At 56.7% G+C, this 21,845-nt stretch overlaps 2 protein-coding genes across 20 annotated transcripts in view; one reads left to right on the plus strand and one right to left on the minus strand.

The window, feature by feature from the left end:
• Positions 1–3,450, plus strand: part of BEGAIN (brain enriched guanylate kinase associated) — a 45,388-nt gene extending 41,938 nt beyond the window's left edge. For 8 of the 9 annotated variants that reach the window (XM_035728250.1, XM_035728251.1, XM_035728245.1 and 5 more), the window contains 2 exons: positions 289–372; positions 1,320–3,450. In XM_035728250.1, the coding sequence (XP_035584143.1) occupies positions 289–372; positions 1,320–2,669 (1,434 nt within the window). In that variant the 3' untranslated portion in view covers positions 2,670–3,450. The remainder of the gene's footprint in view (positions 1–288; positions 373–1,319) is intronic. The other variant, XM_035728247.1, reaches the window with a different exon arrangement.
• A 7,610-nt stretch (positions 3,451–11,060) lies between these two features.
• WDR25 (WD repeat domain 25) overlaps positions 11,061–21,845 on the minus strand; it is a 138,088-nt gene continuing 127,303 nt past the window's right edge. For 10 of the 11 annotated variants that reach the window (XM_027569355.1, XM_027569353.1, XM_027569359.1 and 7 more), the window contains 3 exons: positions 15,404–15,574; positions 12,480–12,620; positions 11,619–11,840 (listed from right to left, as the gene is read on the minus strand). In XM_027569355.1, the coding sequence (XP_027425156.1) occupies positions 11,619–11,840; positions 12,480–12,620; positions 15,404–15,574 (534 nt within the window). Of the gene's footprint in view, positions 11,841–12,479; positions 12,621–15,403; positions 15,575–21,845 lie in introns of all 11 variants that reach the window. The other variant, XM_027569354.2, reaches the window with a different exon arrangement.

A 21,845-nucleotide genomic window follows, 5' to 3' on the forward strand; every position in this document is an offset into this window, starting at 1 on the left:
TCCGGGACTTCAGGGGCCACTGGAGGCCCTTCTTCCACCACCGCCCCCACCTTGTGGGAGGTTCCCGTCTGGGGCGGCAGCAGAAGTGCCTGGCAGGGCCCTCTCTGCCCCAGCGGCTCCAGGTCAGAACCGAGGCCCCCGGTGTGCAGGCGAGCGCCTGAGGCCCAGACAGGGTCCTGCCCAGCCAGCTGCCCCCACACCTGGTCTCCGCGTTGGCCCCTGGGCGCCGGGCAGCAGGGACCTTGGCGAGGGGCGAGCCTGCACCAAACGCCTTCTCTTGTCTTGTAGGAGCTCTATAGGAAGGACTGCAATCTAGCGGCCCAGCTGCTGCAGTGCAGCCAGACCTACGGCAGGGTCCATAAGGTGTCCGAGGTAACGTCAGCCCCGCCCCAGGGAGGCCAGCCCTCACCCCAGGACTACTCGGGGCTCCTTTTCTACAGGTCCCACCCCAAGGCCACTTCTCCCCTTTGAGGGGAAGGCGCTGGGTGAGCCTGGAGCCCCCGTCCCTCCTCACTCCTGCAAGTATCCTGGGTTTTCTGAACATGGTGGAGGGCCACCCCCCACACACACACCTCCTCGTCCAGCTGGGACACCCTGCCCATTCCCCTTGGTTTCCTCTGGGGGGCTGCTCCTTGTCCCTGCTCCAAGCCCCCAGTCCACTGAGCACTGATGGGGCAGAGTGAGCCCAACATGGGGGTGACTCAGCCAAGGCCCCAGGGCCCCCCACCCCTGCCAGGCTGCCCCAGCTCCACGCACTGCCCTCACCCAGACCTTGGCCTTCCGTGTCCCCTCTCCCCTGGGCCTGGGCCATGCCTAAGACACTCACAAAATAGATCAAACAGTAGTGGGACGGCCCCATGAGGCACCAGGGGCTGGTGCAGAAGCCGCTGGGCGCCTGGCCCTGAGTCTGTGTTGCATCTGAGTCTGTCTTGTTCAGGAGCATCCAGGCCTCATGACCCAGCAGGGGTGCCCCCGACAGACCTCGGGGCTGGGAGAGCAAGTAAGCCTCTTGGTGGGAGGAAATGAGGGGGGCTGTAGCCCCGAGAAGGGCCCAAGGCAGTCCCTGGTTCCACCCTCTGGGCTCTTCGGGCCCAGTTGTTGTGGGCTGGGGAGACAGAGGTGACCGAGGGTCCTCAGGCGAGTCTCAGGAGCTGGTGACATAGAGTCCTGGGTGCTGGCTCTCGCCGGTGCAGTTTGAGAAGCCCTGGGCAGGTCCCTCTTCTTCCGTGTGTGCATCTGTTGGTCACGGTCAGGGCGGCAGGTGCTGGGCTGACTGCTACCCCTGTCCCTGCCCTCCCGTCCCCCCCCAACCCGACCAGCTGCCCTCCGACTTCCAGGAGCGCGTGAGCCTGCACATGGAGAAGCACGGCTGCAGCCTGCCCTCCCCGCTCTGCCGTCCGGCCTATGCCGACAGTGTCCCCACCTGCGTCATTGCCAAGGTGCTGGAGAAGCCTGACCCCACCACCCTGTCCTCCCGCCTGTCTGATGCCTCAGCCCGCGACCTGGCCTTCCGGGATGGGATGGAGAAGCAGGGCCCACGCCCCCCCTACAAGGGGGACATCTACTGCAGCGACACGGCCCTCTACTGCCCCGAGGAGCGGCGGCGCACCCGGCGGCCCAGCGTGGACGCGCCCGTGACCGACGTGGGCTTCCTGCGGGCCCACAACTCCACCGACAGCGCAGCCGAGGAGGAGGAGGAGGCCGAGGCGGCCGCCTTCCCCGCAGGCTTCCAGCATGAGGCCTTCCCAGGCTATGCGGGCTCGCTGCCCACGTCCAGCTCCTACTCCAGCTTCAGCGCCACGTCGGAGGAGAAGGAGCACGCCCAGGCCAGCACGCTCACTGCCTCGCAGCAGGCCATCTACCTGAACAGCCGCGACGAGCTCTTCGACCGCAAGCCGCCCGCCGCTGCCTACGAGGGCAGCCCGCGCTTCGCCAAAGCCACGGCCAGCGTGGCAGCGCCGCTCGAGGCCGAGGTGGCCCCGGGGTTTGCGCGGACCATGTCTCCGTACCCCACTGAGCCCTTCCGCTTCCCGGCTTCCCCGGGCCCCCAGCAGGCCCTGATGCCCCCAAACCTGTGGAGCCTGCGGGCCAAGCCGGGGGCGGCCCGGCTCCCTGGGGAGGACGTGCGGGGCCAGTGGCGGCCCCTGAGCGTGGAGGACATTGGCGCCTACTCCTACCCAGCCACCACTGCCGGCCGCGCCTCACCCTGCAGCTTCTCGGAACGCTACTATGGCAGTGGGGGCAGCCCGGGCAAGAAGGCCGAGGGCCGCGCCAGCCCCCTCTATGCCACCTACAAGGCCGACAGCTTCTCGGAGGGTGACGACCTCTCCCAGGGCCACCTGGCAGAGCCCCGCTTCCTCCGGGCCGGCGGCGACCTGAGCCTGAGCCCCGGCCGCGCAGCCGACCCACTGCCCGGCTACGCGCCCAGCCAGGGGGACGCGGAGAGGCTCGGGGTGCAGTTGTGCGGGGCGGGCGGCAGCCCTGAGCCCGAGCACAGCCCCCACAGTTCCAGGGACTCCCTGGAGCCCAGCTCCATGGAGGCCTCCCCGGAGATGCACCCCGCTGCCCGCCTCAGCCCCCAGCCAGCCTTCCCGCGGACTGGTGGCTCGGGGCTCAGCCGCAAGGACAGCCTCACGAAAGCCCAGCTCTACGGAACCTTGCTCAACTGAGCACCTGCCTGCAGGCCGCAGCCACCCACCCCACCTGGGCCCCGAGGGCACAGCGCGCCTCTCCCCGAGTCACCCGTCCCCCCCAGCCCCCCCCCACCAACCAGGACCCTCTCTTCCACCCAACCCAGTCGGGCCTGAGAGGAGGCCCCCTCCCCCCCCACAGCATCTTGCCCATCCCAGCCCCGCCGCGGTGGAACGTTTTTCACACCCCAACATCCTTCCCCACCTGAGATGAGCATTTCCCCCCTTTTATAAAGTGAAACTATTTTTATAGAGAAAAAGGGTCTTTCTTAACGCACTTGGCCTCCAGCTCCCTGGATGGCAGCCTTGGCGTTTTCAACACAAAGCTCCTTTATTTTTCGGGGGAGGACAAGTGGAGCCTGCCCCTGGGAGGGGAAGGACGGTGTCTTGTGGAGACACCCCCAGTGGGCCGGTGACCAGGGAACCCGAAACTCTGTCCACGAAGAGGGGAACTGGAATGGGTGGAGGGATGTGAAATGTTTTTAAACTGTTTTCGCCGTGTGACCGATACACCACCCCAGCTCTCCTGTGGTCCGCTGTCCCGAGTGGGGCCGGTGCTCGTCCCCCAGTGTCCCGCTCCCCGGCACCACCTCGCTCTACCTCAGACGTAATGAGGCCCTCCAACTCCCGGTTTCTGTGGCTTGCTCTCCTGTTGTCTGCGATGCATGCCTTGTCTCAGTTAGTACTGTACTTCTGTTCATTAATAAAAGACATCGGTGGAAAGAACTTGGCTCCGGGTTGTTTCTTCTCCCCACGGCCTTTTGACCACGAGGACGTGTGGCCCTGGCTGCCGCCCCCTCCCGTCCCCCCCCCACCCCAGCATCTTGTGCAGCAGCCAAGCACTTCCGCTGTTTCAACCCACTAGGCATTCTTGCCCTTTCTAGAATGTGCCTTCTGCTCCCCTTCCTGTTTCTGGAAGGGGAAACGCTTTCTCGGCTCTCAGACTTGGCTTCTGCCTGGAGATTCCTGAGGCTCTCCTTCAGAGCAGCTCTCATTTCTCTGAAACGTCTTTGGCCCCATTGTGAAGGGTGTTCTCACGGGGAAGGGAGGTAGTGGGGGGTCTTTCCCCCGCCAACACACACACATGGAGATGCTGTTGGCGCTGTCCCTGGCCGCCTCTTGGTGTGGGGATGCCCGTCCGTCCGTCCGTCCGTAGGGAGCTGTTCCTCCGATGGTAATCTGCCCTTCTGCTCTCCGGCCCCTTCAGATCGTCCCTCTGGTTGTCTGCGGTTTCCCTGAGGCGTGTCTGGTTGTGCATTTATCCTTCCTGGGAATTCAAAGGGAGTCTTGTATCTGTGGATTGGTGTATTTCATCAGTTCTGGAAAATTCTCAACTTTTTTTAGTTTTGTTTCCTCTCTTCCTGGGACTGCCTTAGACCCCTGGCAGCCCCTCTCACCACACCCTCTGGGCCTGCTGCCCTCCCTCCTGCATGTCCTGAGCTCAGCCCACGTGACTCGCCTTCCATTTCATGAGTTCTCTCTGCTTTGTCCACGTGGCCACCAAACACAGCCACTGGGTTTGTAGTTTTCCATTTGTCCATTCCTGGGTGTTCTGTTTGTCTCGCAAACCTACGCTGCAACAGTGTCCTGTTCCCTGGAGATCTTTTCTAGCTTGCCTTTTATCTCCCTGAACACATGGGCACAGCCGGTTCAGATAGGGTCTGGCATTCCTTCTTGTGTTTCTCTTGGTTCCTGCTCTTGCTGCCTCCTTTCTTCAGGAGCCTGCTTATCTCAGACACACGAGCGTCACTGTCCTTGAAAATCTACTTGTGGGGCTCTGCAAGGCCTAGGGTGGAGGCCACTCCTCACGGGGCTTTATGTCTGCTCCCTCCAAGGTCCTAAGCCCTTCCTGCTGGAAACTAGCCGGTTCTGGGCGCAGGCCTTCAAGTGGCCTGGCTCACTCAGCTCCCTGTAGACCCAGGGTGGGTCTGCCTCTTGCCAGGGGACCCCAAGGAGGGTGGGCATCGGCAGGGGCTCCCAGCATCCCAGCACTTGACCTGCCTCTGCAGGAGAGCCCAGCGCTGGCCCAATCCCCCTCCCCAGGAAATGTGCCCCAGGAAGCATTATCCTCAAGCAGAGGGAACTGGGAGAGGCTTGGGAGTCAGCTCCCCTCTGGGGGCCGTGTCCTCGCGGGCCAGACAGGAAGCGACCCTGAATGAGCTGGGGAGCAACTGGTAGGGTGCAGGGAGAAACACGTGGCCCCTGGCACCCAGCAGACACTCAGAGGTGTTCCCAGAGGGAACCCGAATCTCGTGAGCCCCACACATCAGCTGTGTGAATGGGGGTGGGGGGGGGCCTCTTCCTGGCCTGGTCCTGCCTGGCTCTAGCTCCTTGGGGTCAATGGAATCAGAAGTGCCGGGCCCTGGGTGGCAGGGTTGGGGACCCTGAGGGCCCTCTCAGATTCGGGACTTTAGCCCCCACATCATCACCTCAGAGCCTGCGGCGCCCCTAGGACAGCCTCCAGACCTCACAGAGCTGCCCTGCCATGGCCTCCAAAACCAGCCACAGTCAGGGCTCCGAGGGGCTCTTGTTCCCAGAGGGCCCTGCTCAGACTTTGGCTACAGAGCCAGGCAGCCTACGAAGATGGGATGGCCTGGCCACACGGAGTGGGGGGGGTGTCTAGAGTTCCATCACACGGAGTGGGGGGGTGTCTAGAGTTCCATCACACGGAGTGGGGGGGGTGTCTAGAGTTCCATCACACGGAGTGGGGGGGTGTCTAGAGTTCCATCACACGGAGTGGGGGGGTGTCTAGAGTTCCATCACACGGAGTGGGGGGGTGTCTAGAGTTCCATCACACGGAGTGGGGGGGGGTGTCTAGAGTTCCATCACACGGAGTGGGGGGGTGTCTAGAGTTCCATCACACGGAGTGGGGGGGTGTCTAGAGTTCCATCACACGGAGTGGGGGGGTGTCTAGAGTTCCATCACACGGAGTGGGGGGGGTGTCTAGAGTTCCATCACACGGAGTGGGGGGGTGTCTAGAGTTCCATCACACGGAGTGGGGGGGTGTCTAGAGTTCCATCACACGGAGTGGGGGGGTGTCTAGAGTTCCATCACACGGAGTGGGGGGGTGTCTAGAGTTCCATCACACGGAGTGGGGGGTGTCTAGAGTTCCATCACACGGAGTGGGGGGGTGTCTAGAGTTCCATCACACGGAGTGGGGGGGTGTCTAGAGTTCCATCACACGGAGTGGGGGGGTGTCTAGAGTTCCATCACACGGAGTGGGGGGGGTGTCTAGAGTTCCATCACACGGAGTGGGGGGGGTGTCTAGAGTTCCATCACACGGAGTGGGGGGGTGTCTAGAGTTCCATCACACGGAGTGGGGGGGTGTCTAGAGTTCCATCACACGGAGTGGGGGGGTGTCTAGAGTTCCATCACACGGAGTGGGGGGGGTCTAGAGTTCCATCACACGGAGTGGGGGGGTGTCTAGAGTTCCATCACATGACTTGAATAGCAGGGTCAGGCTGACACCGCCTTGAGTGGGGGCTGGCAGGAGATGCTATGGAAAGCAGTCCCAAACCACTTCTTGTGGGGCTGAGCTGGAAAACCTTGGTTTTCTCCCAAATTCCCCTGGCTCAAAACAAGCTCCGCAGGACCTTGGGACTCACGAGTGTAGGTGGCTCTGGTCAGTGACTCTCTCAGAACCCCCTGGGTGGGGACTTGGTGCTTCCCTCCTCTTCCTGACAACGGGGCCGGCTGGCACCAGCCCTGTGCTGGCCACGGAATCCTTATTCTGCCCACAACAAGTTCAGAGGCTGAGGGGAGGCAGATGGTGCGACTTTAGGCTCAAGACTTCAAAAGCACAGGGCCATCCAGTGAGGCCAAGGTCCCTACTGCTCCAGGGGGAAGAAAGCAAGCCTCCAGGAGGAGGCTCATGCTGGGTGTTGAAGGATGAATAAGAGTTCATTGGGCATTTCAGGCAAAGGGAACAGCCTGTGGAAAGGCACAGATGTGTGATAGCTGGGGAGTTCCAGAAACGGCTCTGTGCTTCCATGTGCCTGCCTGAGGGTTCAGCCTGGGGGCCCACAGTTTCCCTCTGGATCTGTCCTGGGTGTTCTGCTAGATGGGAACTTCCGGGCTATGGTGAGGCCTTGCCCTCTACTTTCTTAGCCCCATCTACCCAGGCAGCCTGCCAGGCCGCAGCATGGGGTTCCCTCCTCCAGCCCCTGCCCTACCCCCATCTGTGCATCCACCACCCTCCTACCAACCCATGCACACTTCTCCACGCCCACTGGCTCTGCCACTCCCCTGGCCATGTGACCTTGGGCCGGTTTCCCCTTCTGTAGCCTAGGGACATTGATGAGATGCCCAGGGGTCCCCATGCCAGTTGGCTGTCCCAGTGCACGGGGAGCCACAGGTGAGGCTGGAGGAAGCTTCCGAGAGGGGAAGAGCACACTTCAGAGTCAGACGGTCTTCCAAGCAGCAGTCTCCTCAACTGGACAGCAGGGTGTGGCCACCTAGCAGGGGGCTTCGAGCGTCAGTTCCGCCTGGCAGCACACACAGCCACACACTGACACCTCGACATGAAACCGCTCTTCTCCCATGAAGGCTTCAGATCTGTCTCCCGGAGTCACAGGTGAGGGTAAAGGTAAGCACTCAGCCCCGGGAAGGTGGGTGGAAGGCACAGCCCACACTTCTTTTCATTCCAGCTCCACACTTTCTAAATTTAGCTCCCTTGTTTTAAGATTGCAAATGATGAACTCCCCAACACCTTGCAGAAGATCAGAGTGAGCCTTTAAGAAGTCTCTTTGGAAGATAGCATTAGGAAAAAGAGAGCGATAAAGGCACAGAGTATGCCTGCCATTCTTCCCAATAAAAGAACCTACAAAAGTGGGAGGGGGCTGGCAGCCAGCTGGCACCTGCAGGGCCCGGAGTTGAGGAATCAAGTCCACAGAGGACAGCACCAAGAAGCAGCCAGAGTGGGGAGCCCTGGATGTGCCCCTGCCCCGGGAGGATCAGAGCTTTGGTTGGCTCAAGGTGACCTGCATGGAAAAGAAACAGACTTCGGACAGAGACTTGGATGGTGTTTGCCCCGAGTGAAGCTGAGAGGGTAGCAACCCGCAAGCGCTTTCCTCTGCATCTTCTCCCCTGCTTGTTCCCACAGGCCCAGTCTATATAGACGAGGAAGCAGGCTCAGAGAAGCGAAGCACCTGCCAACATCCCAAGCAAGTGAGTGATGGGCTTGGGGCCTGAGCCGGCCTCCTGGCTCCAAACTCCACAGGGCTGCAGGCAGCCGGGGTGTGTGCTCAGCAGAGCAGAGGGGGTGGGCGGCTGCTGGACAGGGAGGTCATCCTCTGGCCACACCCAGCACTCACACCAAAGCCTGACTGAATATAGTCAACAGTGCTCATATTAAAAAAGTGGTAATAGGGGCACCTGGGGGGCATAGTCGGTTAAGTGTCCAACTCTTGGTTTCAGCTCAAGTCGGAATCTCAGGGTCGTGGGATCAAGCCCCGCGTCAGGCTCCACACTCACCACAGAGTCTGCTTCAGATTCTCTCCCTCTCCCTCTGCCCCCCCCCCCTTTGTGCTCTCTAATAAATAAATCTTTTAAAAAAAAAAAGTGGTGATAATAACAGGTCACAGTGGGGAAAGCAATCAGAAAACCATGTGCTGAAATTCTCACTCAGAAGATGCTCCACACAAGAAAGACAGAAAGCCACCCGGTTCAGGCTGCGCTAGACAGCAGGACATCGGGACTCTAGGATCTGGGGCTGGACGGCGAAAGTGGGGATGGGACAGGCAGATGAGAGGTGCCCTGGGAAAGCCAGGACCCCTGCACCGAGAGCAAGGGCGGCCCTTCCTCCTGGCCTGTGTCCGGATTCATTCACACATCACTACTCATTCACTTGACAAGCGTGTGCCGAGGGCCTGTTCAGGCTGGATCTAGGGAGACACACCCTTATGAAAACACTTGTCATGGGCCCCACCACTCTCTCCTCCAGCTACGTAGTGAGAGCTATGCCTGGCCAAGGACCCCTGGTCCGGAGTGGGAGTGCACCAGAAGCTAGTCAATCAGAGTCCTTCCTTGAGACTTGTCAGCCCTTGGAACAGAGGAAGGAGGCAGCCCCTCTCTGGGAGCTTCTGCCATGAGAGTGAACCAGGCTCAGGCCGAGGCCCAAAGGGCGAGAGAGGGTCTCATCCATCCTTGGCCTGCCACGATGAGGCCTGAGAATGGGGCCAAAATGCACCATCTGGTCTAAACTGGCTCAGCTCCTGCGTCAACTGGTGGTGGGACTATTACTAATACTCCCAGCTGCTGTTTCCTGAGCGCCTACTGTATACAGGTCCTGCCAAGAGCTGTACAGACCCAACCTCATTAATCCTCACAAGCTGGGTATTACCGATTCTCATTTCATAGAAAGGGAAACCGAGGCACGGGGTGGCTCAGCACTTGCCTGCAGCCACACAATGAAAGGTGACAGCAGGGTTTAAGTTTGTCTATCTGATGCCAGAGCCTGTGTCCTGCCGATGGGCCACATGTGCAGTTATTCATCAACCACCTACTGTGGGCCAGGGGCCAGGCATACAGCAGGGACCAGGCACCTGGAATCCTGGGAAGCTCACACTCCATGCACACACCTGTGTGTCAGGGAGGGGGGACAACCTCAGGCAAAGCTAAGCACTTTAGGTAAAAAGACCGAGAATGACAGGAGCATGTTAGGCACAGAGATCAGGGGAGGCTCCCTGAAGGTCCGCTGTCTGCACATCCCATGAGACAGGCAGAGAGCCAGGGGGCACTGGAGGAAATCACGACCCAGTGGAGGGGATGGCGGGAGCAAAGGCCCTGAGGAACCGTGCCATGGGAGCAAGGTGGGGAGTGAGGGAGGGGGAGCCATTAGCCTATCAGGGATACGGGTGATATGGGAAGGCTCCACTTCACAGAGAAAGTGACCTGAGGGTGCCTGGGTGGCTCAGATGGTTAAGCGTCTGCCTTCGGCTCAGGTCATGATCCCAGGGTCCTGGGATCGAGTCCTGCGTCAGGCTCCCTGCTCCTTGGAAGCCTGCTTCTCCCTCTGCATCTCTCTCTCTCTCTCTCTGTCTTTCATGAATAAATAAATAAAATCTTTAAAAAAAAAAGAAAGTGACCTGAGAGCAGGCTCCTAAGATCACTGAGCTTCCCACACAGAGCAGGGGAACTCATTTAGAGGGTGGGGGGTGAGAAAGAGTGTGGGCGAGAGGCTCAGCAGGGCAGCCCCGTGAGCAGTGAGGGAGGAGTGCCCATCACCTGCACCATGTTCCGAATCTGCTCCTTGGCCACTCTGCCGGGGGTGGTGCCTCATGGGGGTCTCCACCTCCATAGGGGACCAGGCCCTCAGAGCATGGGATGTGATTCTCTTTCTTTTCACCAAATCTGCCATTCTTGAGCCTAAAAAGAAAAAGTGCTCCCAGCCTGAGCTCCGCCAACACCCAGCCTGGCAGCAGACAGAGCCACTGGGACCCTGAGTCCTGCGTGAGCCTGGGGGTTCACATCTCTCACCAGCCTGAAGAGTACGTGCTCCCCCACCCCACCCACGTGCTCAGCTCCAGCCTCCCCACCCCAGTTCAGGCACAGCAGGGGCTGTATCCACTCAACACCCACTGCCTGCCAGGCTCTGCACTGATGGTGGGGCGGGGTGTGGGGGCAGGGATGAAGGCTAGAAAAGGAGGAGGCCCTTAGGACAGGCCCCACCACAGGGCCTTTGCACCGCCCTTCCCTCTGCCCGGAACGCCTGACCCGTGAACCCCTGAACAAGTCAGATATACTGAAATAAACGTATTCACGCACCCACCCTCTGCAACCTCCAGATGCCGTTCCCAAGGGATGGAACGCCTGGCGTGCCGACACCTCCCACAGACTCAACCTCCCTGGAGCCACACAGCAAGCCTGCAGGCTGAGGGTCCTGACACCGCCTCAGAGATGGGGAGAGTGAGGCTCAGAGGAGAGATGACTCACAGGGTCTCAGCTATGCTGACCGCAGAGCGGGCCTAAAATCCAGGTTCTGGAAAGGCAAGGCTGGGCACCCCGTGGCTTCTACTCCCACGGCTCCCCTGCCCATGGGCCCCCTCCTCGGGTCCTCTGCGCTTCCTCGCTGACTCCTCTGCTGGGGATGCCCTCCTCACCAGCTCACGGTCTGCCTCTACCAGGAAGCCTTCCAAGGTCACAGGGACACCCCTGCCCTGAGCCGTGGTACCTGCAGTTCCTCACCTACAGTGGATCCTTGGGCTCTTGGGGTGGCCCCTCAATTATGGTCCTGGTGAGACTTAGTGCTAGAGCTCACCTACCTGCCCAGACCCTGGGGTGGGGTGGGGGCTGGGTCTTCCTGCCAGCCTAACCCCTCAGGGCTCCTCAGGAGCCTTCTGCACATCGCTTCTTCACTGGGACAGTGCACACACCCTATAGGCAGTGGGACTTCCTGGGCCATGCTTGGTGGGGAAAGGGAGGCAGCCTGGGCCCCACGACACTGCTGGGGACTGCCATGCTCCCACATGGAGCTCCTGAGGGCAGCTCTCAGACCCAGAGCCCCCACAGGCCCCTCACGGCCCCGGGAGTTGGGTCCATCGGCAGGATCAGCAGAGGGGGGCTGCCCCATCTCAAGCTCCCACTGGTCTGTCTTGGAGCCCCAGAAGGCCTGGGAGGGGGCAGGTGCAAGGAAGCTGTCAACACATATGTGTCGCTAAAATAACCTAAGAAATAGCAAAACACTCATGTTTATTGAGCACCACCAACAACCTGCCAGGCACTTCCGCTAATGCGGTCCTCACCACCCTGAGGCAAACAGATCTCTGTCCCCATTTTACAGATGTGGAAACTGAGGCTCAGAGTGTGGTGGAGGCAGCCTCCACCCAGCTTTGATCAGAGGCAACCTCAGTGCTTCCTCACACCCACCCACCCCAAGGAGGAATGGGAGCCCAGGGCCGGCCGGCATCTGGAGGCTCTGAACGAGGAGGCTCAGTGCCAGATCTTAATGTCACCCTCCCAGGAGCAGGTGGCGAGGACAGAGGGCAGCACGGGGTGGAAGGCGGTGCCCACACAAGCCTGGGCATGCCCTGGCAGCGTGCGCGCCCGGCTGGCGGTGCGGAAGCTGTACAGCAGGACCCGGCCGTCGGCACTGCCCGTCACCAGCAGGTCACCGTCCGGGGAGCACTCGCAGCCCACCGAGTAGCCCTCCACCTGCAGAGGGCAACAGAGAAGGTGAGCAGGCCACACAACAACGGCTCCTCCAGGCAGCCCGTGAGGGGGGCTATTACACCCATTCTACAGAGGAGCAGCCTGAGGCTCAGGGCTAGCCACCCAGCATCTCCAAAGCCAAGGCCTGAGCTCCCTCCATAAGGCTGGGGTCCCAGGATGGATCCCGTTTCACGAAGCCAGTTTAGTGGAATGCAGCTGGAACGGCTTTCGCATAACTGACCATGTCTGGCCTCACCAACAGCCACTGAGTCCCTGGCCCCTTCTGCCCCAGGGAGGCAGGCCTCAGGGGGGAAAGGGGACAGATGCAGAAATGGCCCCCACCCCTGTCCTGTCTTCCCTCCCCCCACCCCCATGACCTGTCCATATGAGCCATGAAGTCAGGGAAAACCTTTCCTGTCTAGCACCCGAGGCCTGGAGAGAGGACCAGATGTGCCCAAGGGCCTTCAGGGAATACCGGGCCACATGGCATGTGGTCACCCGGGAAACAGAAAACGGAATCTACCCAGAAAGAGGGTCTGTACACTCTGGGGCCCCAAGTCCACTGCTGATGTCGGCCGGCCCGAGGCTCTGGGGCCAGGGCCGCACTCCTGACCCGGGGGGTGGGGGGCAGGATCACAGTACCTTGTGCCCCTCGTAACGCCGCCTCCTGCTCATCCGGTAGGGCCACACAGCGGAAAAGAGAGCCAGGTAGTTGCCATTGGTCTGCGCCAGGAACACAGGCTCCCGGGGGTGTAAGGTGAGACTGGGGCAGGTGTATCTCTCCTGAGAAACAGTGAAGCCACAGAGAGGGTGGAAAAGGCTCCCAACTGGGCCTCTGCCTCCAATAAACATGCCACCCAGCACTCTACTCCTGGATCCTTGTGTCCAACCCCCAAACCTGGGCTTAGGGGTCTGTTTCCCAGGGCTGCTGTAACAAAATGCCACAGACTTCGTGGCTTAAAACTACAACTATTCTCTTAGAGTCCTGGAGGTTGGAAGTCTGACACAGGTCTCACTGCGCTAAAATCAAAAGTGTCAGCGGACCCGTGTTCCTTCCGGAGGTTCTGAGGGTAATCTGTTTTCTTGCCCTTCCTAATATCCCTTGGTTTATGGCCCTAGAGGTGGACTGAAAAATGGTCCCCCAAACTACATCTGTGTCCTAATTCCTGGGACCTGTAAATGTCACCTTATATGGCAAAAATGTGGAGGGGGTATCTTTGCAGATGTAATTAAGTTAAGCTTCTTGAGGTGGGGATATTATCCCCTATTACTGCCCTAAATGCAATCACGTGTGTCCTTATAAAAGGAAGGCAGGAGATCAGACACACAGAGAAGGAGACATGGAGACAGAGCAGAGGGTCTGAAGGAGCAGGGGCAGACTCTCCCCCAGAGCCTCCAGAAGGAATGGGCCCTGACAAAACCTTGATTTCAACCCAGTGAGACCTATCAGGCATCTGGCCTCCAGAACGGAGAGTGAATTTGTTAGTTTAAGCCACCAACTTTGCGGTACTTTGCTACAGAGTGACAGGAAACAAGTCTACACGCCCGCCTCCCGCCTCCACAGTGAGCCCTCAGGGTAGCCCCAGCCCAGCCCAGGCTCCCCGCGGCCCACACACACAGTAACTGAGGAGGTGAACGGCCAGGCAAGAAGATAAAGGCATGCACAAAGTGTTCAAAGCACAAAACAAGGAATTGTCACTGTTTTGACAGGCTGGGTCACATGGAAACAACCCTACAAACTCCCTTCTCAACTACACCTGTCCTTCCTTTATTCTAAGTGTCGTCCTGAAGCCACACTGTCTAAAAGAGCCCAAACTCAGAGAGCAAAGTGGGGAGCAGGTGGAAGACAGCTGCAGACTACCATGTCTGTCGGAGGCGCCAGGGCCACGGTGACCTGCTGACAAGCTCCCCAGCATGCTGCTACCAAGCAGAGCGTCTGCTCACCCGCACGGAAAGGGAGGAGGTGTGATTTTTAAGAGGGCATTCAGCATTTTCATCCACCTCACCCACTTGCCCTGGTTTCTGCACAGGCTGTTGGAGGCAGGCCCATTCAGCCCCCTCCCAGAGCCTGTCCTTCCCAGCAGGCTCACTAGCTCCCTGCAATAAAGATCTAGAGGCTGGTTTGCTCAGGGTCACATAGAACTCTCTGAGAAAAGGAAAGGCAGGGAAGGGGAAAAGGTATATATGTACACCTAATATATATTTTTAAATTCAGCAGGGGGAGTACCAAAGAGATTAGCCATGGCTTAACTGAAATCTTATAAGACGATGATGATGAAGATGGTGATGACGATGATGATGATGGTGATGATGATGGTGGTGGTGACAGTGGTGGTGGTGGTGATGGTGGTGGTGATGGTGGTGATGATGATGGATGATGATGGATGATGGTGGTGGTGGTGGTGGTGGTGGTGGTGGTGGTGGTGGTGATGGTGGTGATGATGATGGATGATGGTGGTGGTGGTGGTGATGGTGGTGGTGATGGTGGTGATGATGATGGATGATGGTGGTGGTGGTGGTGGTGGTGATGGTGGTGGTGGTGGTGATGGTGGTGGTGGTGGTGGTGGTGGTGGTGGTGGTGGTGGTGGTGATGGTGGTGATGGTGATGGTGGTGATGGTGGTGATGATGGTGGTGATGATGGTGGTGGTGATGGTGGTGATGGTGATGGTGGTGATGATGGTGATGATGGTGGTGGTGGTGGTGGTGGTGATGGTGATGGTGGTGATGGTGGTGATGGTGGTGATGGTGGTGATGGTGGTGATGGTGGTGGTGATGGTGGTGATGATGGTGGTGATGATGGTGGTGATGGTGGTGGTGGTGGTGATGGTGGTGGTGATAGTGGTGGTGGTGGTGATGGTGGTGATATGAAGGTGATGGTGACAGTGATAGTGGTGAAGATGTTGGATTTGATGGTGGTGATGGTGATGATAGATAATGCATTTATGGAGCACCCCGTGCCTGGCATTGTGCTAGATCCTTTATAAGCATTATCTCCAATTCTTAGAACCACTCTATGAGGTAAATAATATTCTCATCCTCAATTTCCTAAGTGGAAAATGAGAATCAAAGAGGCTACATAATGGGCTTGTAAGTGGTGAATCCAGGACTTTAACAGAGGTGATCTAAACTTGGGTCCCTGCTTGAACTTCCAAGTCACAGCTCCTGCCAAACACACTGAGCAAGGGTGGGACAGAAACCAAGGGGCTGGCTGGGGTGGCAGAGGGAAGGCAGAAGTGTCTTGGGTTGTGTGGCAACCTTCTACTGATCTGGATGGACGGCCCCTCCACACCCTTCCCCTGCAGAGTGGCCATGCCAGGCAGAGGATGAGGAGGACAGTCATGGAGGTGCTGTGATCTGGAACCTCTGGAAGGCTTTCCAGGCAGGCCTGGACCTGCGCTTGTCTACCCGACCCAAGAGATTTCAGGCACCTGAATGGTCTCTAAAGATCCTGCCTGCTGAGCCACCCCCACCAGGAAGTGACCTAAGATCCCAGCAGCTTAGGGCTATATGGCTACATCCTGCAGCTGAAACAAACTGAAAAGCAATGCCAAATAGGGTTTCTCACGTGGAAAATCTGGTTGGAGATTTTGGCAGAGCTCCGGAAATCCCAGGCAATAATGGTGCGGTCAGCAGAGTCCCGGCTCGAAGCATCTGTGCTGCTCAGAAACTCAGAGCCTTCCTGGAGGAAGAGGATGTCCAAGGTCTGCTGGATGGTCGCCTTGTAGCTTCTCACCACCTGCAAGAGTGGGCACCTATCATGCTGGTGGGCCCCAGGAGTACAGGGCAGGCACCCACGGGGAGGGCCAACAAGAGCCCAGCCAGCAGGTGGGTCCAATGAGAGCAGTGCTGGGCTGCTAGGAGATACAGCCTTCCCTGATGGCCCCTCCCCACAGACAGTCCTCCCTGTCGCGTGCCCACCCCACGTCTACTGACACATGACCACCATCCATTAGCCACCCAGGGAGGCGTGATGATCTCTCCAATCACACCAGTCCTCTAGACAGCAGCTGGTGCCTGATAAAAGCGAGCTTTGGGAAGGGCCCATTGCCCAAGGGCACCAAAAGGGCATCAGTGATGCCCACTAATACCAGGCCACATATTGTGAGAGGCTCTTGCTTCTAAAGACGTCACATAATTCACAGCTCACAAAACCCCAGCCTATTCTCTCTGGAATAGTAACTGTACTGCAGAAAGCCAGAGTCCTTGGAGACCATAAAGGCAGAACCACAATACACAGATTAGCTTTAAAGACACTTTTACTTCTTAGCATCATGGCCAATATTTCATAGCTGCCTGTCTTGTAAACCAATGTGATTAACTATCAAGCAGTTCTCTTTTCTCCAGAGCATTTTATCATATTCACCTTCCATTCTAAAGCAACTGGTTTAGGTTTGGGGAGGGTCCCAGTATCGGGACTAATAAGTATCTCCACTTAACAAACTCACAGACAGCATGCTTTAGACTGCAATATTCAACAAGAGGCCAATACAAGGCGGCCTCAGGCCTTCCGGCTGGTCCTGCCTGGCCTGTTTACCAGCTCCCAGGGCGCCACCATGTGGCCACAGCATAAACACAGTTCTCTGGTCCCTCACCCGCTGACTGGGGAAAAAGAAGTCTTGACAAATTTTTTTTAAAAACTGGAGTTCACAACCTCTAAAATTTTGCAGATATATTTCCTATCATCCTCTTTCAAATGTATATAAGTCAAATTCACATTACATGCAGCACTCTGTAAAGTCAATTTAGGCAGTTTTGAGACCCATTCTCCAGATGAGGAACACTGAGGCTCAGAGATGTAGGGATTTGCCCAAAGTCCCACCGCCAGGGTGGTAGGCTTCTCCCCATCCCTGCTGCTTCCCTGGGGCCCACAACCCAGTCTCCTACTGGCCACTCCCTACCTCCATAAATTTGGGGACAATTTCCTGGGGGAGGAGAGAGGCAAATGACTGCTATTCTCTGAGCCTCTTCAGAAGCAGCCCCTAGCTAAGTTGATTTCAGGGTGAGCCCCCTGAAGCCTGAAGAGTGGTCCAGAGGCAGAAAAGAGAGTGCAGCCCTGCAGGCCTCTGAATACAGGGCAGAAAGGCAGCCTGTGGCTGCTCCCTAGCCCTGAGCCTCAAAGAGTGTGGACGGGGGGGGATGTGGCTCCGTGCCCCCAGCCAGAGGGGCCCAGCGGGGGGGCTGCTGGCCAAATGCTCTGCCTGCCGAGTCTGAGGCTGGGGCCTGGGGCAGCGGGGGGTGGGGGGGCGCGGCGTGGCGCTGCATGCCTTCACAGTCTCCAATATGAGCTCCCCTGAGTTTGCACAACAGTCCAACTCACAACAGTGCCACCGCAAGGCTGTGTTTGGAATCCACTTTGGTGGGGAGGGGCGGGGCGGGAGCAATGCCCATTATCATGGCTCTGGAGCAGTCTCCCTGCCACTCCTCCCATCCCAGCGCCATTCCAGTCACCCCTCACTTCAGCCACCCCAGGCTTCCATTGGCCCAGGCCACACTGGGCCTCGACGCTTTTCTTCCCCTTTTCCCAAAGCCCTCTCCATCACCACCGTTCAGGTGAGGGACAGGGAACCCAGAGATGGCCGGGGTAGCAACTACCAAAAGAGGAGTATGTCTGGCCAACTCACACCCCTGGCCGCGGCTGGCGCACTAAGCAGCTTGCCCTCCCTGGTGGGGGGGGGAGGCACAGGGTAGCCCCCAGAGCAACAGGAGCTCACACAGAATGGCCACTGGTGGGCCCCCACATGCGCCAGGCACTTCCTGGCTCCCTGGCAGTGAGGACCGGGAGCTCTTGGGTGCAGGTTCCGGCCTACGTGCCACAGACCCCTCTCCAATCACAGCACCTTGATCCCCACAGGGGCTTGGGAAATCACTGACCCAGGAAAGGAGACAGGAAGAAGAGGGCCCCGCCCTTGCCGCTTCTGAGTGCCCGGTAAGTGGCAGCCACTGGGCAGGGGTTCCACATAAATGGTCTCATGAGGACAGCCCAGAGGTAGCTTTTCCCAGAGGGTGGCGTGAAGGCCCAGAGAGGAGCAAGGTGCCAGGGGCCCTCGGCCTGTCCGTGACAGAACTACCCGTGAGCCCGACACACCTGCCTCCCAAGACAAACTTTCCAGGAGAATGAAAACCGTTGTTCTGTACGTTCCTGAGAACGGATGGAAACGGCCAATTCATTAGGGCGCCATAAAATTGAATGGCCGGGAAACAAGCCGTGTTACGGGCGATCCCTGCCAATGACGTGCTGTAAGTGGAAAGCTGACCTTTGAAGTGATCGCCACCGAACGTGATTTACTTGCCTTCACAACTGCTCCTGCCCCGGGAAAGAGCAGAGGTGCCATTTGTGTGTCTAGCTGGTGGGTTTTATGGCAACCTTAATTACACCGACAGCTGGTGTGTCCCATCCCAGGGGCATGGGATGGCGGCGCTGCGCGGGCCTAACTAGCTGGATCCAGAAGGGAGCCCTCCTCGGACTCTTCTGGCAGGAAGCAGATACTTGGCTGAAGGCTCTGGCTTTGGGGAAAGTGGGAGACATAATCCACACCACGACATACTCAGGTATGAAAATCACTCAACATCCCTGAAATCTGACAACTGCTCGGCCCTCCAGACAAACGTGGGAAACTCTGGGCTGACTCTGATTCATCCTTCCTCGCATCCCTGCCACTTCCAAAGTGTGAGGGGTTGGGGCACAGGCTGGGCTCCGGTCCTGGCCCAGCTGCTGACATACTGTGTGCCTGGGGGCGTCCCTTCCCTCTCCAGGCCTGGCCTTTTGGTCATCACCACAAAGGGCCTGGACTGACAACAAGCAAACCTCTGCCTCTGGGTGCTGCTGGACCCCAGAAAGGAGGAGGACTGGGGTGCCCTAGCCCCCTAACCCCACCCCACCACTCCTCTGCACCCAAGCCTGAGGAAAGGCAAGGGGAGACACTGCTCTGGGTCCCGTGGGACCCCATGCTCCCTCAGTCACCTGCCTACCCCACAGGACCGTGAGTTCCTAGGGACTGGCATCTGTCACATCTCCAGGTCGCCCTTGGGCAGCACTGGGTCTGCACAGCACAGGCATTACTAAGGTGTGTTGAACCGATGGCTGGATCAGTGAATGAGTGGATACACAAATGGATCAGTGAACAAAAGGACAGCTTGAAAAGCAGGGACTTTGATGAGGTCTCTAGCTCCCAGCAACATCCTGGCAGTTGGGACTAAGCCAGCACTTGGGGAGCCGTCATCCCTGCCCCGTGAGACACCCTGGGGGATGACACTCAGTCACAGGGTCCTCCTGTGGTCCTGGACATGGAGACAAAGGAAACCTGACTCTCAAGGAACTCTGAGGCCACGGTGGCGGGGGGGGGGGGAGTGAGAGGCAGAAGTAGAGCGCCTCACTCAATGTCACATCATCACTGGCCCTGGGGAGGCTGGTGGAGGCCTCCCTCCTCCATGGGAGGGCCCAAGCTCTCAGGCAGACACCCTGGGGGCCTGTTGCTAAACTTCTGGGTCCTGGGCAAACCACGCCTCTCTGCTTCAGCCTCCACAGCTGTAAGGTGGGGAGAGAAATGGGGCCTACAGCTTGGGAGCAAACAAAGGCAATGTGCCTGGCTCAGCGGCTGACACGAGGCAGATGCTCAGAAACCTTCTCTTCTGGGGCCAGCCAGAGCCAAAGTCCCCAGCTCAGAGCTGTGGGTCCTTGGGCAAGTTCCTTCTCCCCAGAGTTCAATTCCTTCTCCCTAAAAACAAACATTGGGGTCTCTTCAAATGCTAAGATGTCAGGAATCTATGCATAAAAGCAAGCTGGAGAAGAGAGCAAAGGGCCTGTTTCTATAGTTTAAATTCACACAAGTAGCCAATCACAGAGCACACCAAAAGCGCTCTGTCAATAAATTCAAAATGGGTCAGAAACTTGTGTTAAAAAAAAAAAAATAGAAAAGAGGACCTGAGTTTTTCTACAACCTGGAGCTGGGGGAACCTTTCCTAGCCATGGCTCTGAGGCCAGAAGCAATGACAAGAAAAAATGGGTTAACCTTGCTACATGAAAATAATAATAATTTAAAAAAAAACCATTGCACGGCACCAAAAAAAAGTTAAGTAAAAATGACAAATGGGAGAAATATTTGCAACTTATATTAGAGGCAAAGGTTACTAACCCTAATACATAGTTTCTCAAAACAGGTGAGAAAGACCCAGCACCTGTACAAAAAAATGCTAGAAAAGTAAACAGAGTTCACATAAAAGGAAATGTAACTGGTCCTTTGATTTGCTCATAGCAAGAGAAATGCAAATTTAAATTACACAGAGATACCATTTCTTACCTATCAAATTAGCAAAATCCCACTTTGACAACACACTCCATTAGGTGGCTGTGGGGCTTTAGCTAACTGTACACACTGCTGACAGGAACACAAAACCATACAGTCCCTGCGGAGAGAACTGGGGCAACATCGAGCAAACTAACATATGCCTTGTTTCTCAGCAATCTGCATGACCCAACAAAGCAACCTGTAGGAGCGATCCCAAAGGCACACTGGCAAAACCCCAAAAAGATGTAAGTACAACACCACTGAAAGCAGCAATGCTTGTAAAAATAAAAAACTGGAAATAACCCAAATGTACATCCAGAAAGGACCGGATGAATAAACCTTAGTACATCCACATTCCAGAAGGTGATGCAGCTGCGAAGAGTGGGGCCTGCCCTCCTGCCCTGCTACGGAGAAGCCTCCAAGACATACTGTCCAGTGAGAAAAGCCCCAGGTGGCAGAGAAACAGTGTACAAGGTGAATGGAAGAGGGGGCAGGAATACGTGTGTGTGGCTTGCGTCCACTAAAAACAACAGAAAGATAAGCCAGAAACTAAAGAAGTAAATAAATAAAGAGAATGGAGGAGACAGGAGGAGACAGGATTAGAGACAGTACTGAGAAGTTGTCTGCAAGGGGCCAGACAGTAAACAGTGTAGGGTTTGGGGGACACGAACAGATACTGCTGCGGACTCTCCTGTGTACATGTACATGTGTGAAGGCATGTGCACAGATGTGTGTTACAACCATTTGAGAATGTAGAAACCATTCTTTTCTTAAGATTTTATTTATTTTAGAGAGAGAGAAAGTGAGAGAGCACGTGCAAGCGCAAGTGGGGGGAGGGGCAGAGGAGAGAGAGAATCTCAAGCAGGTGCCATGCTGAGTGTGGAGCCCGAGAGCAGGGCTCAATCTCAAAACCCTGAGATTGTGACCTAAGCGGATATCAAGAGTAGGGACACTTAACCGACTGTACCATCAGGCACCCCTAGAATCCATTCTTAGCTCAAGGATCGTACCAAGCCGGTGGCAGGCCAGATCGGGCCTATGAGCTATAGTTTTCCAATTCCTTCTCTAGAGTCATGTATATATTTTATAAAATGATGCAACCAAATTAACATAAAACAGGCTCTAAGATGTGAAAGCAAAATTAAGTAAATAAAACTAACCATGTGTTGAGCTGGTAGCTTAGCCACACAAATGGGATTTATTTTGAGAGACACTAAAGGACACTAATATAATGGCACGTCCTTAGTTGAATATACATTCTGAACAGAAAATCAGTAATTTGATGGTAGATCCTAACTGGACATACTCTGGGGACCAAAAGAACCACAAGAAATCTTAAACTGTCTTCAGTCATTGCATAGCTAGTGTTGATATATACAACCCAAAAATTGTGCGAAGGCAGATAGAAATAAAAATTTCCAGTATAAAAAAGAGAAAATATATAAAACCAAAAGTTAAAGAAAAATTCCATAATCCTAAATTTGAATTGGGGGAAAAAAAATCAGTATTTTTTCTTTTTCAAGATTTTATTTTTAAGTAATCTCCACACCCTACAAGGGGCTCAAACTTACAAGCCTGAGATCAAGAGTCACACGCTCCATCGACTGAGCCAGGGAGAAGTCCCTGATGTATTTTTTTTCTTAACAACAAAAATATTTCCTAGCTCTGTCCACAGAAGAGGCCTAGAAACAAGGAGCAACCACATCACTCAGATTACGGTCT

The sequence above is a fragment of the Zalophus californianus genome, chromosome 6 (genome assembly GCF_009762305.2).
Source record: "Zalophus californianus isolate mZalCal1 chromosome 6, mZalCal1.pri.v2, whole genome shotgun sequence".
Taxonomy (NCBI): Eukaryota; Metazoa; Chordata; class Mammalia; order Carnivora; family Otariidae; genus Zalophus; species Zalophus californianus.